The sequence below is a fragment of the Anoplolepis gracilipes genome, chromosome 3 (assembly GCF_047496725.1).
Source record: "Anoplolepis gracilipes chromosome 3, ASM4749672v1, whole genome shotgun sequence".
NCBI lineage: Eukaryota > Metazoa > Arthropoda > Insecta > Hymenoptera > Formicidae > Anoplolepis > Anoplolepis gracilipes.
The window spans coordinates 15,443,903-15,468,580 of record NC_132972.1 but is presented as its reverse complement, the minus strand read 5'-3'; the positions used below and the strand labels follow the sequence as shown (position 1 = coordinate 15,468,580).

General features: G+C 35.0%; 1 protein-coding gene across 10 annotated transcripts in view; it reads right to left on the bottom strand.

The window, feature by feature from the left end:
• LOC140663666 (disks large 1 tumor suppressor protein-like) overlaps positions 1–24,678 on the bottom strand; it is a 337,014-nt gene that overhangs the window by 214,560 nt on the left and 97,776 nt on the right. For all 10 annotated transcript variants that reach the window (XM_072888001.1, XM_072887999.1, XM_072887997.1 and 7 more), the window contains one exon: positions 24,534–24,670. In XM_072888001.1, the coding sequence (XP_072744102.1) occupies positions 24,534–24,670 (137 nt within the window). The remainder of the gene's footprint in view (positions 1–24,533; positions 24,671–24,678) is intronic.

Sequence of the window (24,678 nt, the reverse complement as noted above, 5' to 3'; positions counted from 1 at the left end):
CCATGATTTTAAGATGTTTTTAATCATTTTACATAGAGCTATTTTTCAATCAATTTCCCTGTTTTGAGTAAACTAAAAAAAAAAAAAAAAAAAAAAAAGAAACGATAAAATTGATTTGTTTTATTTCATGAATCTATGAAACTCGAAGTAATTGAACGATGATTACTATTCCTTTGATAATACAGCAGTGAACCATAGCAATTAAAGAACAATTGAACAAAAATAAAATTCAAAAACCACAGAGTTAATCTTGCGAGAATTAATTTCCGTGATTATAATCAGAAGTCTGGCTCGATTTTAGGATAATCTATCGATTATGATGACAGGCAAAAATATTCCCACCTTCCATGAAATTATTTAACTTTGTAATTCAAGTTCTTAATTTTTCGAATTTTTATTCAGCAATCGTGTTTTACATATACAATGTCTTCGTTGTAATTGTCAATGAAATATTCATTTATTGAATTTTCAGATTATCGAAGTAAGAACGTGTTATGCAAATCCCGCAAAATTTGCATACTTCTATATCTTTTAAGCCATGAGTTTATGAATGTTTGAACGCAGGGTAAAGTTAATTCCGTCAGATTAAGTTATGCTACGATATAAGTAGTACCGCATCAAAAACTCTCTTCGTAACGTTAGAAATTCAAGAGAAAAGGACATATAATAAATTACTTTGACTTTAATAAAAAATTGAAAATCAATGAAGACGGTTCTGAAATTAATTATAAATTATCTTTAGGCATTTAATACTTAAATGTATAATTTGTTAAAAAAGTATTCTCTGGAAATGTATGTCTGTATGATTCTGTAACAGAAAATAGTATTAAATTGCGAGACGTTAAAATAAAAAATCGAAGGTGAAAACTTTAAGTAAGTGTGTAAGATAATTATATCTCACAAACGTCAACATCAAGAGATTATACACAAAGTTTATGTTAGGGATGTATGCTCTTTGAGTCGGTGGTTATCGATCTGTGAATACAAGGTGGATTAAGGTGTACCATAGTGGGTAATTAGTTTAGTCGGATCGTCAGCCCGCAGTTTCAAACGGCTTGAACGCGCAGTAGCAACTAGCACAACATTTTGCTCGAGACACGCCCTCTCGTCGGGTCATCAATCAGTAGGTAACTAAACGCGATATAACCTCTGCTTTTGACCCACAATAGAGGGAAGATGTCCCTTTATGTACTCGCAGCTCAACGCTAAAACGTTACGACGACGCGATGTAATCCTCTCATGTCATCCTTCTCCTCCGCGTGATAATCCAGCATCGTCAACTATCAATTAACGCGACAACTACGTCTAATCTCCTCACTGCATCGTTTCTTAATAGCAGTATTTAATTCTGTTAGCTTTAAAATACAGAGAGACGCACAATTGCGGATCAAAGATTTTTTTGTAATATAAAATAATTTATCACAAAAAAAAGAAACAAAGTCAGCCATACACTATGTAGAGATATGCGATATCGTCGTCACTATACTATTCGTATCACGTATAATATAATCATAAATCATTCCGGGCAACGAGGCAAATTCCAGCGCTAACTAGCTCGAAACTTTCAGTACCTTCAGCTAAACGCTTGAATTTCAAAGGATGATTTCTTTTGTCGCGCGAGTTATTCCACGAGAAGCACTATCCAAGTTCTCTCGTCACAGTCGAATACTTTGGGCTAGATATACTTCTGGGATGCGTGTACTCATCCAGGAAGAAGTCCTTGAGATACGCTCGAGGGTAGTCAGTGTAAAACATCGTCGAGGAACTTCCACATGGAATAAGGGAGATTGTTGACGTCTCTACTGGAGGAAGTTCTTCAGTCAGTTTCTCCTTCTTCTTCTTCTTCTCTCTTTTTACTTTCATTCTTATTCTTATGCAAAATGATAGTTATTAGATTAATACAAAAAATATTCAATTTTTTTTTTTTTTTTTTTAAACAGTATTAATCCAAACAACGTAATAAACAAAACTGTGACTACATTTTGCTTCATCTGATTCAAACACTAAAAAGATAATATATTTAAAATTACCTATATTATTTTTATTATAAAATAATTTAAGTTTTCTCAAATTTTTGAATTATTGTAATATACTATTGCTCTTCTATTATGCATCTACATTATCAGAATGTAATGTTCAAAATTTGTCCGAACCACGATCACTCCGAACGTGTTCCGAGTTAACTCCCGACCGAAGTTTCCAAAACGGTAGGTGAACTTGGTATAACGTCTTTACGGGATTAATGCGGCAGCGGCGTAATGCGTGTCATTGTTAAGCTATTCCACACGAACTAGCTAACTCGAGGAACGGCTAATCAGATTGAAATTCAACCGGAGATAATATTGTATGGTCTCCAAGTTAGCTTCAATTTAAGCCTTTCAACGGAGTTTCGTCGAGCGCAAAGCGTCCTCTCGAAACTCTCATGAAATTGCACACTGAATTATTTGACAACTTTTTTGTATAAACGAGTAAACAAATCGTAACCAAAAATATCCATTTAATAATTAAAGTTAGACAGCTTATTGTAACGCACATAATTATATATTGTATTACTATCGTAATATTACTATCAGATAAATAATCTCGAAGCACGAAATAGATTTATTAGACATCGTCGAATTTATTTGTAATGCGTTAAAATAATTTTGCCACCGCGATAACTTTCGAAGCGAAGAAGGGGAGACAATTTTGTTTGCCTACCGTATAGATTATCCTCGCGCGTTAAACAAACTTCTCCTGGATCCTTCTATTTTCCAACAACATCCAGATAACAGTGAATATTCTCGATATCCGCGACAAGCGCAATTTGCTCGTTTAATTCGTCGGCTGAATCCATGCCATTCAACGTTGACGATCGACTGTTCCTCTCTTCGTGTTGATTATTCAGACGTTCGGGACGCGCTACCGTACGCGCAGTACGACGCGGCATTAACGCTAGTTTGCTCGAAAGTCATTATCGATCCATGAATCTTTCACTTAACGGCGAACGGAATACGCTACGGAGCGCACTGTGATGCGCGCACCGGGTGTTATACGTCAATTATTACGTAATCAAAAGTTACGCGCCCCAGTCGTCGTTATACGCTATTTCCAAGCTCTAACATCGATTTTGCTGTTACGCAATACGCTATTGTGAGATAGTTAGTATGCAAAATAATAATATTCAAGTTTAATTACTAATTACATATCATACGGTATATGTATATTAGTTTACGAACTTTACAAAGTAAAATCTAGAATAAAGAAAAAAAAAAAAAAAAAAAAGAAATTACATGATAAACTTTTCCCAACGCCATAAATCAAGCATTGTCAAACTTAAATTTTAGCAATTATCGTGTAGAGAATATATCTCGATTTGTGTCACTTCATTTTACAACAAGTGCCAAGTAGATCAACGTTAAACACGCCGTTGATGGATTCAGCGTCTTATGTCGTCAGCGTTAATGCATCACCTGTCGATAGGCAAAATTATAGCAGGATCGTCGTGACTAATTTACGATGGTCTGATAGAGCATTCGTAAATACAATGCAAATGACAAACAATATCCCAAATTATGGATATCGCAAATCAAATTGAGCCACACGTATTTTCGTGCATCCGATATTTTTCACTTCATTCGCACATAAATTTACGAGTTGCACGAATGTCAATAAACAATTTATACAACTATTGGCGTTCGATATGGAACGTATGATAGTACGCTGTATTATCCATGATACATAGCGTATGTCGGATGTTATTTTTTTTCGAGTGAGTTGTATGTTTAACACGAGCGAATATACGCGTGAGAAATACGCATATGTTTATACTATATGTAAATGTTTATGGTAGCGTTTATAATGCGCGATAAATGCGGCATGATTTATTTAATAATTGTGTTAATTAAAATCTGAGAAAATAGAGAGCATTCCAGAAAATCGATCGTAGGTGTGTTTGCAATATCGCTTGCAGCTCAACAAACTCGTACACTAAAAATTTTCCATCACGAGAAAAAAAAAAAAGAAAATTTGAATTTACTCTGCGTGCAGAGTTAACGTAGAACTTTTATTTAATTCAACGTAGCCGATAAATAGAGCTACATACTATGTAATATGTTGACTTAACTTGCGTTTCTCGCAAAGCGAGAGCAATTCAGCTTCACCGATTATATTTTTTAATTTTAGATCATTATTTTTTGATAGACAATTTTCAATGACACAGCATATCCGAATGGTATATTTCGAGCCACTTATTTATCAAAGTTCCGCGCAAAAGTTTCGACGTTTCTATACTCGACGCTTTAAGATGGCGAAGCACTCGGGCAATGAGAAAATCGCGTCGATTTCGAACTCGGGCAATAACCTACGTCGATGGACACACCTTTCGAGAAATAGAACTTTCACGTGGAATGCGACGTGGGGTTAACCGCTCTTTCCCTGGGGAGAAAGGCAAAGTTTCCAGGCTGGATCGGGCGCTTTAATAGAGCGGAAAATCTTGCCGGTCCGTCTGAGTGAAACTTTAATTCGATCACATTCGGCGATAAACTTGAAGATTGCCTGCATGAAATTTCGAGCCGAATTAAACGGAAGAAAATCAATAACACGTACAAAAAAATTTTACAAAGTCTAGATTGATTAATTACTCTTAATGACCGGTTTTTTTTTCTTGTGAGAAAGATGATGAATATAGGATATAAAGTCAAAATTTAACTTTCCACAGATTTACAAATGTAATTGCAGTCACACGCAAAATATTAAATAACAAAATGTTACATTATATATTACAAATAATAAAAAATATATTCAATTTTGTTATATATATATATATATTATTGCATAATCCTCTCTCTCGTTCAAGTGCAATAAAATGCAATAGACAACGAAATCAATACTTATAAAAGACATATTATAGCAAACACATTTACATTAATTTAGGTATGCCAATTCATACAATTACAACAATTTGTGCTCATACCGAGTTTTGAGCAATGAAGTAATATTAAACAATGTTATTTCATTCTAGTATAACTCGTTCTTCAATGGCAATTTCTCAACACTGGCTATTATTATGGGATAAAAGTTTTAACGACTAACAAGTGGAAAAAAAAGAAGCAAAAAAATTAAAGCCCGTTATTCTAGTATAAAGCGATTTTCGCTAAACTACCAGTATTTATACTATATCCCATAATTTTTAACAATTGGTGAAAAGTTGGTGATTTTTTGCAAAAAGTGCGCGAAAAATTGTCAAAATTAATTTAAGCATATAACATGTGGCTAGCTACGTTAATTAAATGAGAGAGATAGAAAGTGTATATAAGGAAAATATATAAACATTAAATAGTAAAAAAATAAGAAGGAAAATCGGAAAAGAATTATATCTTATAAAATTATTATGTGAAAAAATTATTATAAAATTGTAATATAAAACAATTGCAATTAATTATATTTTTTCCATTCATATTTACATAATCACTCAACATTTTGTAGAGATACGAGCTTTATTATTATTAAGTATCCGTTTAAGTATTCGTATTTTAATATATCAGAAAACAATATTATACAATTATATTTATATTTAGTCCCCACATTACACTGATAAGAGATAATCGTGAAGGGTAATCAATAAGTTCCCAAAAAGACAAGGTCTGGAGAGAGCTTTTCCGTCATATAAATAATCACCCGCGTTTTCTTTCCATCTATCTCTTAATTTTATCCACTGTTCTCTAGAAGTTCCTATATTTTTACCGCGTAAACTGGATAAAACGGATTCTGTCCACTTCGAGTAGGGGAACAACTAAGAGAGATATCGCTTCCTTTTGTGTTCAGTACGCCGGCAAATGTGGAAAAAGACGACTGCGGCGAGTGAAAGCAAAAAAAAAGCAAAAAAAAAAAAGAAAAACTACACAGGGAGATAAAAACAACGCGAGGGCGCTGGAAGATGGAAGATGCGGAAGAAGAACAAAAAGTGGAGAGAGAAGAAAGAGGGGATTCCAGTAACGAACGGAGGTTGCTCACGGTCTAATGAATCCCCAAGGTGGAACTCGATGGGAAACAAAGAGAGAGTAAGAGGCAGAGAGCGCTCGGGAGGCTCGGGGGTTGTTCGTGTTGGAGAAGAGAGCGAAGACCGATTCCCGATAAAGCAAACTTTACCGTAAAAACAATTTCTCTACTACTATCACCCCTCTCCAATTCTCGGGAGAAGCAAAAGTTGTTTCGTTCCTCTGCTCTTTTCTTCCCTTATTCCCTCTATTGTAAAAAAGGCCTAAGGTTGAGATCCGCAATTTGATTTAATTCGCGAAAAATCGATCTGGATGTCTGATCTAATCAAGCGACGATATCGAGTTATCTCGCATGAAAGTGCTCGCTTTATACGTCGCAGGTGCTAATCAAGGAAAAGAATTAAAAATTTTCAGCGTTATGTAAGCAATACTAATTTTTTACGATTTTTTTTCTTTTGACTAATTTTAATCAAGCACACTACATACATAATACACACACATATATATATATATATATATATATATATATATATATATATATACACTCACAATTACTCAGAAGAAGAGGTCAGATATTCTGCTTCACCGATTATAAACTCTTTTTTATAAGTAGTTATTTATAAATAGTTTCTAATTAAGTGTGTTTCAATTATTTTATTTACTAGAAAGTATGAAAATTTTAACATAATTATAAATTTTGTTCAAAATAATGGCCTTGAACATTGCACCGAAAAAATTATATTCTCATCTTGGAATATTTCATTTATTTTTAAAAATATCTTTTTTTATATCTTGTTTTTAAAATTAGCAGCAAAAGGATCTTCTTATTTTAAGAGAGAAATCTTTTAAAGAGTAGTCTCACAATATCTGTCAGATATTCTTAATATCTAAGAATATATACTGAATGAGATATTTTCTTACTGAAGGAGATATTTCCATATTATTTAATATTTGAGATTATTAGTCTCAGTGATAACAAAAAATTAACATTTGTTATTTATTAAAACTTTGACAAGTTAAATATACGGTTTTTATTTAATTTATAAAGAAGATATTCCAAAAAATGTCATGTAAAGAAGAAAATATTCTTATTCATTAAGAATATCTATTAAGAGGGTTTATAAAGTACGTACATTTCGAGAGTATTTTTTCGTTGTGAGACAGGTACCGTTTTGTCAGTGTTACCGTCAGGCCTATTTTCAATGTACACGGCCATCATTTTGAACAAAATGTTTAACTATGTTAAAATTTTCATATTTTCTAGTAAGAAAGTAGTTGAAGCACACTATTAATTTATTTGTTATAACTCGATAATAATTTCATAAAATTATATATTGAAAATATATAATTTTTAGATGTTAATATTTCTTAAACAAAACGTTTATATTTCCAGAGGAAAATATTTTCTTGTTTTGACATCCTAAATACATATATATTTTAAATTAGGATATTTAACTTTCAAACATTATGTATATTTGCTGTTAATTTTTAAAATTAATTTTAATGAATTTTTTTCTCTGGAAATTTCAAAAAGTTTATTGAATAGCTTTACTATTGAAAATTTCATTCGACAAAAATTATTTATAAAAATCGGTAAAGCACAGTACATGGCCTCTCTTTGTCAGAATATTAAAATTTACATAAGAAATACGTGCAGAATACGTGCTGTGTAAATATTTTGTCAGTTTCTTTCGTTTATTCTCCGGTGATAGTTTCGACAGCTGGGATTCAGAATCGATGGAGGCGGCGAATCAAACGAGATCAACCTGGATTTGGTTGCTTCTTCGGTTTACCGAACGGATGATCCGATAACGCGAGCTACTCACGCCTGTTTTCCAAATCAAGGAGAGTGTTTGCCGCACACTTGGCAACGCGTGGATGAAGAATAAATCCTTCTCCTATAGTAAGACGTGTAACGACACTCCCGCTCTTCCCTTGTAGTTTCGATTCCAAAAACCGTATAATCTGAAGGTCGATTCATATCGGTCTGGAATCAGCAGAAAACGACGATGGAAAACGGCGACGGAGAATCAGCTAACCGGTTTTTTTTATCTCATGATCCAGTTGATTTGTAAGATATGCTTCCCTCCTCTCCTCACTCTTTCTAACATCGTAACTTCCCTCTAGAATCTCTCCTCTCGAGTCCGCTTCCGGAGAATGTTTGTTCGATCTGATCTCCGAATAAAAGCTTCGTGGGAGAGAAACTGGAAGATAAATACCGCTCTCTTTTCGTGTCGTCTTGCAAAATAGAATAGTGCGGGCGCGCTTTCGTCTTCTCTTTCTTCTGGGGCTCGCGTGTTCAAATAGCTCGAGTAAAACGCATTTGCCTCGGCAAGTCCTGCAAAGTAGATTCGAGGATACCATGCATTCCTGCCTCAAGTTTGCGAAGGCAAAATCAACATTTTTATTGTTGCGAAAAGCATAAAGTATTTTAAATTTCGTTGTGGAAGAAGAAATTATATTATGTAGTACGTAAAACTTTTTTTTTTTTTTTACATTTTAGTTATTTAATTCTGCTAAAGTAAATGCGCTTTGTATAGACAGAGTCGTTGCAGAGTTTAAAAACATATTTTTTGAAAACAGTAAAATTGATCGAGAGAATTAAAGTAGCCGATACATAAAAATACATAAATAACAACACGATAACATAAAAAAATAAAATGCTTTATCTTGTTGTATAGAAAGATATAGAAATATAGAAAGTTAATAAACATCATACAATAATATTTTGCATCGTTCCATTTGCATCATTCCATTCGCATCATCCAATTTTGAACGATATTGCAAGAGAGAAAAGTTCATGTTTATACAAACTAGTCTACGAATGTAAAAATTTCTGAATTTATATAACCTTAGCGTACATCAGCCTAATAGTCGGAGCAAATAATCTCTCACAATTGGATGGCATCTCGACTCGAATGTAATAAGCGTTCGTCGATCTTACTAATGCATGTCGAAACATAGTGCTCATGAGCGCGTAGGTATATGTTCATAAATGTGTGTGTACGTGTGTATGTGTGTATAAGAAAATTCGAAAAAGTTTGCCTATGACAACAATTTGCCTATGTCGTCGTCGTCGTCGTCGTCGTCGTCGTCGTCGTTGTCGTCGCCACATGAGAAATGGGGCCGCGTTCAGGAAAGGGTGGATGCCGTCTTTTCTTTATGTCGCATGCAGCTTTTCAGACCTCGGTCGTAACCCTTCTCGAGTGCTTTCAAAGGGTCCGCGAAGAGATGCCTTTTTCCAGAACGAGAGAATGTGCCGCTGCGTATAAAACGCAAAGGCAAAGAGTTTATGCGACTGGCGACGATCTTAAGGTAAGCTCGCCGGAAAAGCTTTCAACCAAGAGTTTCATAATAATGATGCAAAATTATGCAATGTATGTAATTTAAAACATTGTGTGTGTGTGTGTGTGTGTGTGTGTGTGTGTGTGTGTGTGTGTATACAAAGAGTTTGTATAGATAACAAAAAATTTGAAGTAATATTCGAGATATTTAGATCCACTGCACTGATTATCTCTGCGTGAGCTTCCTTATATTTTTATTATTTATAGAATTTTTTATTCCAACTCGAAATTCACTCTTCGAATTTCTTAATTATAATTAAAAAAATTAAAGAACAAGTGTAATTTATATTAACAGTCTTCAATGTAACACGATGACCTAATTAAGTAGTATTGAATAATTAATTTTAATAAAGCAATTGTGATAAAGCTACAACTTAAATAAGAAATCGAGACTTACAAGATAATATCGCATTTTATTAAAAATTGAATCTCCTTAATGCAATATAATGCAATAAGTTTATAGGATGGTTTGGGCGTGCGGACTGAATCGATAAAGCTAAAAAGGCTGTAGCAGTGGAGATCAAATTTGAATAGCTATCGTCGTATTGCATTAACTATTTACCCACGCTAACCGCTCGACGCGTGAATACAAGTTTCTGTTCGGCCGTCGCTATCAGGCTGGATCGGTTAGTTACACAGCGTTCGATAATTATATCACCAAAATTCAATTCTGCGGACTCGTGCCTGAAGAGGAGCCGCACAGGGTGCATATAGGGCAAGTGCAATCGCATCCCTCGATGGCGCGTCAATATTAGCATAGAAGCGGAACCCCGTCCGATCCCCGAATTCTATTCAACCGTCTGTCCGCACGTTGAAAGCCGCGAGAGCATATACACACGCACGTACATATATACTCTGCGACATATATCTCTCTATCTACTTACACCGATAACAGAATTGATAGAACTGTATAATAATTATAACTATCCCCAGAGCAAGCAGAGGCCTGCGATATTCCAATTCTACGATCGTTACTACCGCTTGCACTGACCAATGAACTGAACGATGACACGTGTTCCCGGATGCATAATTCAGCGGGCAGGCCGATTCTGCGAATATCGTAAATCACGAATTACCTCTGTCGTGAAGGCGACAATCGATCGAATTTGCCGATTTTCCCTCGCTTCCTTTCGGATCGGGTGTGCATTATACGTGCGAAATAAAAATCCTTTTGATTTTGTCGCGACGTGCCGACGCGAAACTTTCGTGTTATTTAACTTTGCACGCGCTTTTATGCGTGCAAAAAATAATAATGCTGTCAATCTTGACAGTATTATTATTTTTTCAAAGCAAGGTCGAAACAAGAAAATGAAAAAAATTTATTTTATGCGACATACAAATAAGCTCTTGTTTTACCGTAAACACACGCGATCCTGAAATCTCGTCGGAGCAATTAATCCACGACCCGTTGCAAATTTCTTTCTCGCTGGTCGTGGCGGCGTAAAGGCAAAGCAAGCTTTCACTGTCGGATGGACGGTAATTTTCCCGAAAACGGATAATTACGGAGCGAAGCGGAAGTCAGAGCTCATTCCGGCCACCGTGAAATTTCATTCGCCTCGATTTCTCACGCGCTTCGCCGCGGATAAAAGCAGCTCGCTGTCTGGAGAAGAGAAAGAGAGCTCGTCTTTCTCTCTTCCTCTCCTCTTTAGCTGGTTTTGGAAGCAGCCCCAGCCACGACTAACCAGACGATGCACGCTACATCTATCAAACGGGATAAGGACGGGGTTGTTTCGTCATACGGATGACGTGATGTTGCAAAGGCAGACACCATCCTCGTCGACGTTGAAGACGATACATTTGGATGGAAATTACGCGAGAGGCGAGAACGATGGCCTATGTGTGTTGCTGTCTGCCGCGCACGCAAGTGAGCCATGAATGGCACGCGCTCAATTTCCGCGGCTCGCTTTATTACCAGCATATTTTTGCAAACGCATCTTTTCACACTTTGCAACTGTACGCGCGTTAACGTCCTCTATTCTCTACTCGACCGGCTTTCGTGATCCGGTAGTTAGTCGATGCCAAATGCCGGCACACACCGTGTCCCGATGATTTGTTACACGTTTCATCACGGAAATTTACGAGCCTTTTCACGTCCACGTTTGTGTGCGTACCGTGTAAAAACTCATGATACATACGAGCATTTACTCCTTTTATTTGTAAATCTAAAATATTCCCTCCATTTATAAACCTCCTAACGATTTCATTAAGTAATTTTCACTTGTAAACAATACGTTCTTATTAATTTCAACCTCTCTAGAAGCCACTTTACAGTGGGTTATTTTAAACATGAATGTTTGTTCTGCGCGTGGAAATGGCAACGAGCCAGATAGCGTTTTGTGATATTTTCCAGCGGTAAAGTGCGATGAGACATTTTCCGCCAACAGAGAGTATACATTTAGATAAAGTTTTTTGTCGTTTTTTCGTTGTTTAACTATACATCCACGTTATGATAAATTATCATATTTTTCTATGTCTCGACAATTATATATAATAGTTATTGAAAAGAAGCTTTCAACGAGCCAGGTTTTAACGAGATACATATTTTATACACAGAGAGAGAGAGAGAGAGCGAGATTTTATGCACAGAAAGAATTTGCTGTATGAAAAGAAACGCAAACAGACGCATAATAATACACGTAATAACTGAGAATATGCGCGGCACGTTTTGTGCGTAGAATATCACGTACAATATGTCAACTTCGCAGACACATTAAAAATTAGTTTGCAAGAAGGCATTCAGCGTCGGCGGCATATTTTTTCGCGAGTTTATTTCTTCAACGTTAAACATCAACACGCGCATGCCACGCTCAGCAGCAATTCGTCAGAGTAAACTGCCATCTACAACTACGTGAAAATCTCACTTTATTGTAGCGGGATGCGCATCTCTCTTTCACAATACGATATAGATTAAATGCATTCTCGACGCGTGTTAAATTTTTGTTCCGCCAAATTATTAAGTTTCGCTCAACGTTTATATCCTACTTTTCGCATATGTCCGCGCTTAATTGTTAATCATCCTACGTTAACAATTTATTTATTGAACATAAAACATCGATAAGTCTATGGAATTGCCGAGTGTGCCTTCCAAGTCCCGCAAAGTTCAACGTGAAACGAGGAAAGTTCGGTCATAACCGCATACTGAAAAATGCTATAAATATTTTCTAGTAACGTCCTATTCTTTTCTCGACGGGTTTTTTTTCCAAGACACCCCCGTAGCAGACTGTAACGCGACGAATCTCACTTTACTCTTCGCCATAACGGTTAGTTCCGTACTGTAAAACTTCAAGCTATTTCAGAGACTTAATACGAGGCTCGAATACTCGCCTGACGATATATATATATAATGGGGATCGCGCTTTCGAATAGCGTTAAATTGAGTTTAAGCCTTCTTTCATGCAGCTGTCTTCTTAACATGATTTTTTCTTGACGTAAAAGTTTCGTAAGCTATTTTCGAATGGATGGATTTGCGGAAATTCAAAACTTGTCTAGTGCATAGTAAAAAATTAGAAACAGTGAAATTTATGTTCTATGTATAATTAAGTACGATTTATCTACGAGATGTAGATATAAAATACGGTATTTATGTAATTATTTTTTAATGTTACTTCATCAATATTATCATTCAGTTTTATAAGCAACAATGGACTTTAATAACATATTATAACTCTAGAAATTAATATTATATGTTTATTTATTATTAATATTATATATTTATTTAACATTTGTATTCGAGAGATAACAGCTTATAATGAGTTCACGGGAATAATTAAAATTGGTGTAAATTATTCTACTTTATGGATAAAAAATATTAAATATTGTCGATATACATTTACTATTTTTAATACGTTTCAACAATGTAAATAATCACATAATCAGATATTTTTATCACTTCTCTCTTTTTTATATTCTCTTATATTATTACATTCTAAATACACACAAATCTATCAAAGCAAAAATGTTTTAAAAATCACAAATTACCTCCGTTTAATATTATTGAATATAATATTGAATTTATCACGTTATAAAAGGTAACATTTTACATAATTTCTTTCTTTTAGTGTAATTCTTCTGTATTTATTACATGTATATTAATCCAAGCAGAATATGAGCCGATTCAAATAAATATTCCTTCCGGCAATACCGAAAATGGAAATGGTCCGGGCTTCTATTAGCTCTTACCAACACGAGGGCCTCTAATAAACACCGTAATCCCCCATTTCCTCGGCTTGCGTGCTTCCGCCAGCTAAGCATGTCTCGCGGGATCCTTCTTGCGTAATCTACCAGTGGAAGGTGGAAGGCGCTGCTCGCGGAGGCAAGCGGCCGGCAAGAACACGGGGCTGGGGGCTCGGAGCTCGGCGCGGCGGAGCGGAGCGGGCGTTCCCGAGCAAAACACCCGGTTCGGCAATTTGTCAGAGGGTGATTAATTGGCGAGCCGCCACCGCCGCTCGCTCTCTCACCGACCTTCCAACGCTGGCGACGAAGGCGGTGCCATGCCGGTACCGCCACACTGGCTGGAATTTATGCAGCGAATTCTCGCCGGATAGATACTATGCCGTCACACGAACGCTCTGACTGTAGCAAAATCCGCCAGACGGATGCAGTTTGTGATTTGAGTAAAAAGAGCAACCGCATATGTCGCACATATCCGGTATAATAATCGTATATCAGTATGCGTAAGAGAATAATGATATCCGTTTCGAATCTGGCACTGCTGATAACGGTAAAATTTACTCGTGAATGAGAATATACATTTGCAAAGTAATGTAATTATAAAATTGTAATTTTTCGAGAAAATAATTTGTACGGATTTTCCCCTCGAATTTTTAATCAACAAAAGAGTTTCGTTGATTAAAAATGAATAGAAACCAGTAAGTATAAAATTTCATGAAATTGAAATTTTATAGTTATATAAAATTTTTAGAGAAGAAATTATTGTCGATTATAAAGTTAGATTATTGACAAAATTAAATTATAAAATAAATGTAGTAACACGAAAAAACATATACAATATCTTTTATCGATACTGTCAGTATTTTACATATATTATATATAATTTTTCAATTGTCTCTCTCTCTCTCTTTTTATTGTTTCATAACTTTATATACTCTCATTCGAAAGATTTGATTTTCGCACAATAATATGTTGGCCCTAAAATCGGATAATCTAGCTAGATGTAACGCAGAAAAAGATCGCGCCGAATCGAAGAGAAAAACTGTACGCTCTGCAAAACAAGTAGTGAACAAGCTGGACAGCGGTGAATTGTGATCATGGCCAGAGAATGCCTCAAGGACCCTCCGTGAGTGGGTGTTCCGACTGTCGCCCATACATTTCGCGAGGGTGTAACGAGATGTCGTAACTCGCTTCGCTCGGGCCAACTTCGAATGCCATTGCGGTTAGAAAATTTAACGTTAACCGTTAAATAAAGATGTTGGATTTGTCAGATAGACTATCAAATATAAATCATATCGTAACAAAAAATCTGCATTTATCTTATTAATAATTACAAAACAATATTTAACTACTATCATACTAATAATTGCATTTCTAACGTGATATCTATAAATAAATATAATAAATATTGTAAATATATATAATATTTTATTCGAAATTGTTTTCATTTTAAATATTTGCCTGAACTTTTTTTTATAGTAATTTTATGATTATGAAATTTAAAAAAGAATTGCAAAGGATTAACTATTCAGGTCCTTCTCTTAAAATAATATCGAAAAAAAATTTCCGCCGGCAATACTGCACGACACACACACACACACACACACACAGACACACACACACACACACACACACATACACACACACACGCAACTGGACACGCTTTTTTTTCCAAAACAGCAGGCAGTTTCTCACGTAAACTGTTAGCAAAATTAAATGCATTCCGCTCTTCCGGAAAGTGGTTCATACGAGAGAGCAGCAATTTTTCAGGGTACACAACATCGCGGAGTAAAAATATATTTCCAAAACGCATCGTATGCAAAAATGTTCTTTTTGTCGCAAAAACTCGACGAAAGCTCTCTCGCTACATTTTTCAAGATAACCATTCGTGCGTCGTCATTACGAAATTACTCAAATCCGCCTTCGCTTCGTGGTAAAGTATCGCGATAAGTTGTAAGTCAAATGGTTTTCGTTTTATCACGGATAGTAAAAGATACGAAGAGCGACCGGGGGAAAGTTTATCTACGTACTACGGGAGCTTAGTCCATTGCTTGATTTAGTTTGGCAATGGAATTGATGATGCTTTTAAACAATGATTGCACGATATCGCAGTTAATTGACCATAATTATTTTTAAGTTTAATACTGTTTGTAAATAATCTGAAGAAGAAAACTCGCATAGCTATTTAATGTCATCTGATCCTCATATGAAATGAGGATATAGTTGTTATATAATTATTCATCAATTTGTTTAATTCTATCCTTCATCATGATTTGAAGATTCTTTTCATGAAACTGCGATTGTACGTCAAGTTACGACAAGAAGCCACTAATTCACCATAAAAATTATATTAATAAAAATTATACATATCGCGCGATACTAGAGAATACTAAAGCTGGGAAAAAGTCAGAGAATAACTTTGGACTGTGTCTGTGCGCGTTAAGAAAATTTAGATTGGATGAATTGGCGTATGAATATGAACGAGTTGATTGACAGTCGGGTACGCTACTTGTCGGAAGAGAACTTATGCAACGATGGTAAAGCAACAGGGAGTGCGTACAACGTTAGTCGTTTTCGCTAGGAGCAATTTGCGAATATTTTATGGTTCCCCAAAGCCGTAAACGCAACCGACCGTGTATATTTGCACCGTGCCTGCTGCGGATATTAGCTCCCAGTACTGTGTACCATATGCTCCCCGAGGTCAAAAGACGTAGAGATAGCCGAGTGATGAATGTCCCGTCAGCAACGGGGTGGTTTGCTAACCTTTGTGAGAAGAGACGCAATAGTCGTCGTAGCCTCATCTACTGCTACCGTCTCACAGATTGCGTCTTAAATCATTTGGCGGGACGACGGATCACCGGAGATCTCTCGTCCCACACTACTCGCCTGCGTTCTTCCTTCGTTTGTCTGTCGACACGTCAGTAATGGCGAGAAATCGTACACACTGCATCGGCAAAGAATCATGGCTAACAAGATTTGAATATTTTTCTTCTTCAGATTATTTCCAAATAGTATTAAGCTTATAAAGAATTATGTCAATTAACCTGCGACGACTCGTTGTTTAAATGCAGCTTAAATGACATACCTCAAGATTTTTTGAAAAAGATTTCTCGCAACTTTTTCGCGATTTTAAAAAAATCTAAATACATTATAATGTATAAAAAATAAAATCATAAATGCATAAATAAATAAAGAAAAATAATAAATGTAAATAAGATCGATATGATAAATAATTAATTACAATGAATAATATTATACATATATGTATGTAAGTTTCTCACAGAATTGATTACAAACAATTCCAATTTTACATTATGCATAAAATTTTATTTTAATCAGAAAATATTTACATTTTAAGTTATAATATGTAAACAACTGAAAAAAATATAAATAATAAAATTCGAACATCGACAAAAAGATCAAAGACAGAATTTTCAAATTTGTGCTCCAGTTTATAGCTTGCTTGATTATTACGCGACAATCAAGCGAATACCGAATGCCATTTTTTTCTATAAAACAAAATTTTTTATTAAAAAGGCTACATTTTTTCTAAAAAGTACATTATTTGGTGGTAAACAAAATTCCGCGATTTATTATAACCGAAAGTTTACTAAAAATTGATGCATTAAAAAAATTATCACTATATCCTCTTATAATTGGCAATCGTAAACAACATGTACACATGGGTCTAGAGAAGATAGCAGTGACATGATATCTCGCATGGAAAAGGCGTTAGAGTAAGATGTTTTGTCAAAATTGATTTTATTTTAATACGACATTATTTCAATTTTGATATTTTGATATCTTGATTTTCAGTACACCTTTATCTCTCGTTAATTCATGTAATCTAAAATATATTTGATACCGAAATGATATCAAGGGATTTCGTCTTCTATTTACCTTCAAATATTGTATCTGGGAAAATTCAGTACGAGATATGTATTTGTAAATTAGACTCAGATAAAGATTAAAATGTGTGCGCGTCTATGATAAGCGCTATAAGGTTCATGTAGCAAAACAGGAAGCAAATTCGACAATGTCAATGTGCAAAACGCGTGACACGCGCGTTGTTATCCTGTGGAGATCAAATTAAATGCAACGAACGTCGTCGCCGGAGTCTCTTGGTGTTACTGCCGACGTTATCTTATCGTCGAAAGCAAAAGAGAAACGAGATGCGGACGACGTTTCGGCTCTTACGGGCCGACGCGATAAGAAATAACGGGCTCCTCGTTAGGAAGGATAAAGTCGTATGACGGTCGGGTTGAGAAGACGAAGTCGGATACACATAGATAAGCACGGCAATCGTAATTGGGGATATTCGTGGATGATACTGTTTTTCGGTAGCCCACTCGTTATTTTTTTTCTATAATAAATTTCGAGAACAAAGTTTATTCTTTTCGTTAGTGGGAACAAAAATAGTCTGGGAAATGAATAGTGCACGTAGACATTAATCGCGGTAACTTTTGCGGTAACTTAATCACGAATCATACGTGTTTTTTCAATATGCAATATCTTGGAATAATTGAACAACAAATATATCTCAATATGAATAAAACTGAATGCGGTAACCATACGGAGTTAAATAAATTACCATACTTTTGAAATAACACATGTATGAATGCATCTCTCTTTTATTTGCGAGGCAATTTTATTTTATCGATTGAACAATTTTTTGCTGCCGCACCATTGCAGAAAGCATATCATATGATAAAAAATTACGTAAAATAGCTTACTATTACAAAATTTGAATTGTAAAGTGAGAAACGTGGCTTTGTATCCGATATTTCTGTGACGTTATCCAGCACTTTCATAAAACTTGAAATGCGACACGAGTCGTGAAATTCCCTTCGGTTATCAGGACAGCAATAAATTTTTCAAATTGCGCAAATGAATGGATCGAGGCCACGCAATGCATTAAATCGCCAGCCGCAATGCATGCATTTTTAAATGGATCGAAGGGCCCAGTAATGCTTTCTGGACTTCTTTCCATTTATCGGAAACGAACGCGTTTTCCGAGGTGAAATGGGTTTCAATGTAGGCGACACTGCTTCTATAAATTCTCTTTTGTCGTCGAAGCGAGAGAACATTGCGAACGACGGGTCTTTCGCGTTTGAAGAAAAACTGCCGTAATCCCACGATTAGGTAATCCGTTTTTAAATCGTGACATCTTTCCGCGCGTCTATCTACGGTGCTGAAATAATTACAGTTTGAAATCCGTGCAACTACCCGTTTAAAGGGATCTCCGGGACTTGCCGAGCAGTGAAGTAATGCCCCATCTGTCTTGATAGTGTCCGTGCGCTGTGAAATGTCAAGCCGTCTGGCGGAAAAACGAAAAGCACCTTTGCGTCCGGCTGTCTGTCTAGCAGCAGCTTTGTGCGTGAGGCCAGCTTAAAATACCCTACGCTCAAAGGACGAGAGTTGGAGAAAAGTTCTCGCATTCTTCCGAGCTGAACAATTCCGCGCCCTTAATCGGGCTTACTACTAACTACCGTAGACGGAAAACTGCAACTAAAATTTCTCAATGAAACCTCGCGAGAAAGTTTTCTCCGGTGGAAATTGTATGGCGGATTTCGTGAAAATGAAAAGTTTAAAACAATATTACAGGCACTTTTTTTATTCTATACGCGCATTTGATTTCACTTGCATTAATAAAACTATAAGAAATGTTTTTTCCAATAATTTTTTTTTTCTGCGAAAACACATTTCAATATTGTAAACAAGAAACTATGCAACGAAAAATAGTCGCATTTATCGTACATACTTTGTACATACTCGAGTATAAAGTTAGCGATATGAAAAATACGTATTCGTTCGTACACTGCCGTTTGCAAAGAATTTAGCCTTCGGGCGTTCGGCCTTTGGAAAATTAAATTACTTACTGTCCGATATTGTTTACCGATACTTAAATCGACCGACACGACGAGTACCGACAGTTTAATCTCTTCGTATCCGCGTCTCCACCCTCCGTCCCGGAGAAGAAAGGTCAGAAGAACGGAACCAAGCGACCTTTATCGATTTCAGCGTTTCCCGCGGGAAATCGCGTTCGTTCAGTAAGGAAGAACCGGGGCGGATACCGTGGAAGGAAGGATATTCGCGACGAACGACGATGCCCAGAATTTTCCATTACAGCGAATGCAAGTACCTATCCTTATCATAGCGGTGCATATTCCAGCAACGGCGACGGCGGCGGCAGCATCGACGACTATCTCTCACGAAGTAATGGAAAACAAACAGGGAAAATATCGTCCGTTTACAATACCGCAATATTCTGTGCCTAGCACGCGCCTTAAAGCCGGATTTGCGGATATTCCCGGGGTGTGGCAAAGAGCGTAGCAAAAAGTGTATTTTTTAAACTCGTTTCCGCGCGTATCATCCGGACTGTGAGGTAGCATAAATCTAAAGCATAACTCTCTAATGTGCACAGAAGAAAAGACTATTCTTTTGAGAATATCTTTATTCCCGACATATAAATCTCGAAATGAGATTATATGGTTAAACGAATACGAATTGCTTGTTTAATTCAATCAAGAAAAATATATTCTTATTATTTAAAAATAATTTTCATGAATAGAGAAAAAAAGTTGAATGAACAAGTAGTATGTATGTATTCAAACCAAAAAGTTATTATAATAAAATTAAAATAATATTATATTCTTAAGATTACTATTATGATACTAAAATAAAATTATATAACATTGTCGAAATTTAAGATTATCAAATCTCTTTTCAAGAAGATGATTATATTGAGAAAAATCCTCCTTCTACATCTTTCAAAACTGAACATAAAACTTTTATATTTCACATAAAAATTGTTCAAGATAAAACATTTTAGTTACACATTGCACAGTAACAGTTTTATTGTAACTGTAAATAGGATTATTTATCGTAAATACGTTATTTCAGGAAGCAATGGTTGTTTGTCAATTCGCTAAAATGTAAATTTGTAAAACTAGCAAACGCAAAACGACAAGCAAACGCACGACCGATTAGCAATGTGTATAGAAGTTTTGACAGTTAGCGAATGGCAGAGCGATTGCTATTACGAAGAACAACGGCATTGTTTGGCACGACGGTAATGACCCGCGTTTAATGCGTCATTAAAAGTTGTTAATTGTTGTTTCGGACAAACGTCACGTTAAATAGATACGATGTGCATAGTTCGACATTGTTGCGTCAATTTATCGTTTTCCGATTTCGAAAAACCATACAAAGGGTAATTTAAATGCTCTTCAATTAAATGGTTTCTTTATGGTAATTGTATTTAGTTAATCGCGGAATCTTAGCGTTGCTCTTTTTTGTTGAAAACATTATTTTTTCTCTTTAAAAAGAATTTAAAAATGACTTTTCTCTCGTGAACTTTTCAAAATTTTCTAACTGTCTAAAGTTAAGTCAAAGCTAACTCAACCCGAAATGCTGTTAAACTTTCTAAAAAGCAAGATTTCATGTCTCGTTTACTTAATTTTAATTATTATAGACGTAACCATTGCAGCGCAAGTATTCACATATCTCCATTGTTGTAAGGAAATATTATTTCAATTTTCAACAAAAATTATTATTATTATAGTATCATGTTCATTAAGTGTGTGTAAACATATCAAACATTTTATATAACATTCTGTATAATATCAAACATTCTGTATAATGAGCATTAAGCACTTCAATGCATTCGGTAATTGTAACTGTACAAAATATTTTTTAACCTTATTCAGAAATCATTTTCAATCAGCTAGACATTTTGCGGTTAGTGAATTTTAATTATCAGTACGACAAAAGAGAGTGTCAATATTATAAAATATTAAATTATCAAATTTTCGATAAAGCCGCAACTAGCATTTTGTTTCTCCGATCAGTTGCCTTTTCAAATGGTATAAAAGACTCTCCTTTGCTTTCTGTGCGCTAATTAAATTAATTAAAGTTTAGTCAAATGTATATTTAGTTGATTTGAAAAATTGTAACGTATATTTATAATACATAGAGAGACAATGTTATATTTTTTAATGATAATATTATTTTTATTATCTTCTAAAAATATATTGTATATATATATATATATATATATATATATATATATATATATATATATATATATATATAGAGAGAGAGAGAGAGAGAGAGAGTTGCTTCTTTTTAGAAGATAATAAAAATAGTATATATATATATATATATATAGAGTGTGTGTGTATGTATATGTATATGTATATGTATAAATTTAATACAAATATATCGACAAAAACATTCATGTTTGTAGTTATTCAAGAAAAATTATATAACGAAATATAAAAGTTAATTGGCCAAATATTACATAAAATACACATTACATAAAAGTGATGATAAGCCGTATTACAAACATGGTATAAACCGTGTTTTTTTATTTGTTTTTTTCTTCAAATATATTACGCTAAGAAAGCGAGCGTTCAAAGGTGGGAAAATCCGGTTGAAAATGGCATATATGACAGCGATTATTACGCGAAAAGTACTTTGCAGTAGTCGAGTTTGACATAATTGCAGCTAATTTAACGCTTCATTCTCTCCAAGTAGCTCATTCATTCTATGATAAAGAGCGTACGTAATTTGATTTTTATTATAATGCAATTTCTGTGAATTAAATTTACTGCTGCTGATTTTAAACATATCTGTTCATTTCCAGTTTATAATAGTTTTGTATTTCCAGTTTAGTATTTTACACATGTTAATTTAAAATAAATTTATCTAAAATTCTATAAATTTATCTCCGCGCAAACTATAAAATATATATATATATATATAATTTCAGTTTTAAAACACATTTTCAATTTTATACTGCAAAAGTTTCTAAACAGATTAATTTTTTATTATCATCGATATACAATATCCATCTAGATAAGAATATAAATGGTGCTTAAATTTATACGAGATTAATTGATTGCTGAAGAAACACAAGGTTTAAATGAAATATATGAAAATAGAACACAATCTCTAGCACGATCTTCCATCGTGGAGAACTACCGCGTGTGACAGGTTAATCCAATCGAAGCACCGATGTATGCAATAACGTTTACTTGATCGTACTACATATTAGAACGCGTGCACATACTATATAGTACGGGGGAAGTGTACATACTGCACGCGTGTCGACACTTCGCCTATCACGTAGCTTATTACATACACGAAGAGAAGTGGGTGATACTTCGCTCGATAGCACGAAACATTGTTATCCGCGATGTAATCCGCTTTTACCGATATATACGACAGCGTAAGTAAACTTATACATATATATATATATATATATATAAAAATTTGTTTTTAGTTATTACATAGAAACAAGAGAATTTTCATTTAAATTTAAATTTAAATATAAAAAAATAACAAAGATACGGATGGGAGAATAGAAACACGTTTAAATTTTTTAAATTTTACTCAACAGCATCCGTGCAGGAAGACACTACTGTTATACAGGGTGTCGCAGATCCATTCGTTTACAGTATCTCACGTTTTCTATGCGTATCCGAAGAGCATTGTGTTAGACCGTTTAACGCCACTTTATACGACATCGCGCGTGATACGCGGCTCGTTTACGACAATCCCCTACGGAGACAAGAATTTCACGGGACGTTTTTCATATATACATGCACAGGATATCCGTTCGCGCGTTGAAATAAATGCGCGGAATGCGCTAAATAAACGTCACGTCGTCGTTTGCACTATGCGTTCAAAAGGAAGCCGAAAGTGCGTAGGTACAATATAATGATGATAAGGAATTTTCCATCTCATATTTATTATGTTGCTACAGTCAATTTATTTCCTGCTTTATTATTTATCACGTTATTAATGTTCTTTATGACGTTATTCAAACGAATTTTAATTTTGAATTGTTTTTAATTAATTGTACGTCGTACGAAATATTCTCTTGGATGTAGGTTGCGTTAAAAGACACATTAATTTAACACGAGAATTGTTGTTACAATTTAAAAATAAAAACATGTAATTATTAAATATACATCAATGCAACATTTGATTAATTTTGTAAAATTGAATCAATCATTTTGAGAAATAATGTCGATTAAATAATTAAGTAACAAAATCAATGTATATAACAATACATTTTCTCGTTTATGTGCGTGTAGGTGTTTTACACAAGTACAATTACATTTCAAAAACTAAAAATATAAAAGACAAAGAGAAGAAACATATTGATAAGTATATAAATACATAATAATATGAAAAGTCTTCCTAAAAAGACATTCAACAAAATATTAATATTTAAAATAAATTTTAATTTTTAATGTTCACTTTTCTTGTTATAGAGAGAGATTCCTATCTTCAAATAATAATATAAAACGCATCGTCCTTGAAATAATTTATTCGGTACGTTCTTTTTCGACAACATTTAATTAATAATTGTGCAAATTTTAATAAACGTAAAGAAACAGTGACAATAGCGCGTAAAACTAAACTTTCACAAACAGCAGAGGCGGTTATTTACGCATTGTCAATTTCTTTATGAAATGACGACAATCACAGATATTTATCGTAGACATTACACTAACCGGTTAAGAGCAGAGGCGTACGTGATCGGAGTACGCTAAGTGCAATCGCTGTACCAATGTCACGTCGATTGTTCGTCATTATGACATTGCCGTCGATATGACGGCGCTACGTCGCATCGTCGATCCCGGACGGACGGTTCGCAATTAGCAAGTAAAATTGGCGGCTTGGCCGATTGATTGAACCCGCGTGATATCCTACAGTGAATCGATTCGCCGATCACAATTACCGGCGCTAATTATGTGATAGTACCGCTGGGCGAGGTGTGATTAGTGCTTGTCAGATTTTGCCCAGACGCTATCGCACTTTTTCCATCTCAGCAATATCATCTCGCGCTATTCTCCAGAGTAAACGGACGAACAAGAGATAGAGATTCCTTTCTGTGACATCGAGCACGTGTCATCTCATAAAAATGATCGATGAGTCTACTTTTGAGAAACGTCAGGCGATTAACGAGTAATATGACACGCGTGTAAAAATAGTATATATCCAGAATAAACTGTGTAATCCTACTCACGTCATTCTGGGCGAAGGTCGGCGTGATTGGCCCATCGCTGGCTTCCCATTTATCCGCGATGCGAATCGTCTCCGCAGTCTTCTGCTGCACCGATTTCGACTCGTCGAGCAACGTCAGCTCATAAAACTCCTGGATATCTGCAACA